This window comes from Amphimedon queenslandica, unplaced genomic scaffold (genome assembly GCF_000090795.2).
Source record: "Amphimedon queenslandica unplaced genomic scaffold, v1.1 AMPQUscaffold_8181_Cont19873, whole genome shotgun sequence".
Taxonomy (NCBI): domain Eukaryota; kingdom Metazoa; phylum Porifera; class Demospongiae; order Haplosclerida; family Niphatidae; genus Amphimedon; species Amphimedon queenslandica.
In genome coordinates, this window is record NW_003551540.1 from 1 (window position 1) to 2399 (window position 2399).

The 2399-nt window shown below is 33.6% G+C and overlaps 1 protein-coding gene across 2 annotated transcripts; it reads left to right on the forward strand.

The window, feature by feature from the left end:
* Positions 1–83: 83 nt before the first annotated feature.
* LOC109591439 (uncharacterized) lies at positions 84–2387 on the forward strand. 2 transcript variants are annotated; one of them, XM_020007170.1, is made up of 7 exons: positions 84–223; positions 268–317; positions 357–456; positions 531–586; positions 839–902; positions 953–1069; positions 2221–2387. In XM_020007170.1, the coding sequence occupies exons 1-7, from the start codon at positions 161–163 to the stop codon at positions 2332–2334; spliced, it is 564 nt and encodes a 187-aa protein (XP_019862729.1). In that variant the 5' UTR covers positions 84–160; the 3' UTR covers positions 2335–2387. The 2 variants fall into 2 exon arrangements, with proteins under 2 accessions (XP_019862729.1, XP_019862728.1); XM_020007169.1 differs by having other exon boundaries at positions 85–223; positions 498–586.
* Positions 2388–2399: the final 12 nt, after the last annotated feature.

The following is a 2399-nucleotide window of genomic DNA, read 5'->3' on the forward strand; positions in this document are numbered from 1 at the left end:
TTTGGGGTGAAGTAGAACGAACGATCTACACTCATTCGACCAGACCCTCCCGTTGAGGGAGGGGCTGGCTACGCGAGACTAGTTCAGTTCATGCATGGCGCATGGCAACGTAATAGGGGCGGGGCTTAAATTGTATTTTGTGATATCTCCGTAGACTATCATGTACCTAATGTCTTCTCACAGGAAACATGCTCAGTCACATGGAACTTGCTCTTCTTGTGAAGTAAATGGTTTTATAGCTAAGAGAAATTCTGTATTCCTTTTTAGGTGCTAAAGAAAGAAAATGCTTCCTTGAAATCAGAGCTAGAAACTTTAAAGTATCATAAAATAAATTATTATTATTACTTTTGAAGTAGGATTGACTACACTCAATTAATAAAGGAGATGTCAGTTGAGAATTTTAGTGAGAGACGAGCCAATTTATTAAAAGCTCACATACTCCAGCTGGAGCGACAGGTAGGCCCCTCCCATTTTTGTATCATGTGACCTCATTACAGTTATTAATATTATCTGATGCTCTTGACGGCCAGGTTCAATTGCTATCTGATCTTCAGGTTTATGGGGAGGCACTGGAATATAAGATAAAGTATGTTTAAGAATTCATGTAGTGGAAGTACATCACGTACATGTATTGTTATAGTACTAGTGGTTGGAATTTGCCAATGACTGCCTGATGTGTATGCTCAATAATGTAATAGGTGAATAATATTTTTAAAGCCAAAATTACTACATGTAAAATGTACTACCTGTACGTGCATATAATGCTAATGCTACTACATGTACATTTATGAGTAATTTTTAATGGCAAGTAGTATTCTTTGATTAATTTATTTTTTAGAAATAAAGAGCCAATTGCTGAAGATGCAACACGTTTGAGAAAGTTAAATCAAAGGCTTAAAAAAGTAAAAACCTTCTACCTTTCTCCTATTCCCCCCTCCCTCTCTCTCTCAAGGTTTCATGTGCCAGTGAAGATGTTGCTCTACCTTTAGTGTATACTGGTGGATTATCAAAGCCACTCACAATATTGGACTCTTTATCTAACAAAGATAATATATCACTTAGAGAAATAGTGAGTACTAATGAGTACATGTGCCAATGTATTATGTGCTTACTGGGAAAGAATTTAGTGATACATGTACATGTACTTACGTGTATGTTATGTAGAAAGCTTGAATGGATTTCAATCATAAAATTGGATTTTTATGAACATTTAAAGCTACTCAAAAATTGAGTTCAATTTTTTTCCAAAACTTAAAGAAAGAAAATTCTTCGTTTTTGTAATTTTATCTGATACATGTACATGTAATTATGTTGTAGAAAGTTTGAACTGATTCCGATCAAAATTGGATATTTTATGAAGTTTTAAAGTTACTCAAAAATCATACCAAAGTCCCTGTACCATAATAGTGCAGGGTTATTGGCCAAATTTTACTAAAAATGATGAAGTGAGAATTCTCTGTTTTTATGATTTTATCTGATACATATACATGTACTGATGTTGTGTAGAAAGTTTAAATGGATTCCAATTAGATTTTTACAAATATTTAAATTTACTCAAAAATGGGGCCAAAGTCCCTTTACTATAGTACAGGGTCGTTGGCCAAATTTTGTCAAAAATGACAAGGTGAAAATTCTCCATTCTTATTACATTTTCTGATGCATGTACATGTACTTATGTTGTGTAGAAAGTTTGAGCTGATTTTGATCAAAATTAAATTTTTAAGAAATTTTTAAATTTACTCAAAAATGGAGCCAAAGTCCCTGTACTATAGTACAGGGTCGTTGGCCAAATTTTGTCAAAAATGACAAAGTGAGAATTCTCCATTTTTAGTACATTTTCTGATGCATATACATGTACTTATGTTGTATAGAAAGTTTGAGCTAATTCCGATCAAAATTGGATTTTTTATGAATTTTAAAAGTTACTCAAAAACTGGACCAAAGTCCCTGTACTGTAGTACAGGGTTTTGGCCAAATTTTGCCAAAAATGAAAAAGTGAGAATTCTCTGTTTTTATAACTTTATCTGATACATACATGTACATGTATATGTTCTTATGTTGTGTAGAAAGTTTGAGCTGATTCTAATCAAAATTGATTTTTTACGAATTTTTAAAGTTACTCAAAAATGGAGCCAAAACCACTGTACTAAGTACAGGGTCTTTACAGGGTCCCACCAAACTCAGAAGTAACTGATGACTATTATTTATTTTTAAATCCAGAGTTGGATGGAGAGTGAACTATCAAAGCTACATAACCAGTTACGAAGGCTTCATACCTCCCTCTCTTTATTACCAAAGTGTACTCCAAGTACTACCTACTCTAAAGGAGGTTGATCCTCTTTATAAACTGCTGGATCACTCAAGTATTGAAGTGTCTGGCACAATGGATCTGTATCAAC

Excerpts from the sequence above, each read along its gene's own strand:
- LOC109591439 (XM_020007169.1), top strand. The coding sequence starts at position 161 with ATGTACCTAATGTCTTCTCACAGGAAACATGCTCAGTCACATGGAACT. Across the intron at positions 457-497 it reads TACTCCAGCTGGAGCGACAG|TTATTAATATTATCTGATGC; the intron begins GTAGGCCCCTCC and ends ACCTCATTACAG. Across the intron at positions 1,070-2,220 it reads ATATATCACTTAGAGAAATA|AGTTGGATGGAGAGTGAACT; the intron begins GTGAGTACTAAT and ends TTTTAAATCCAG.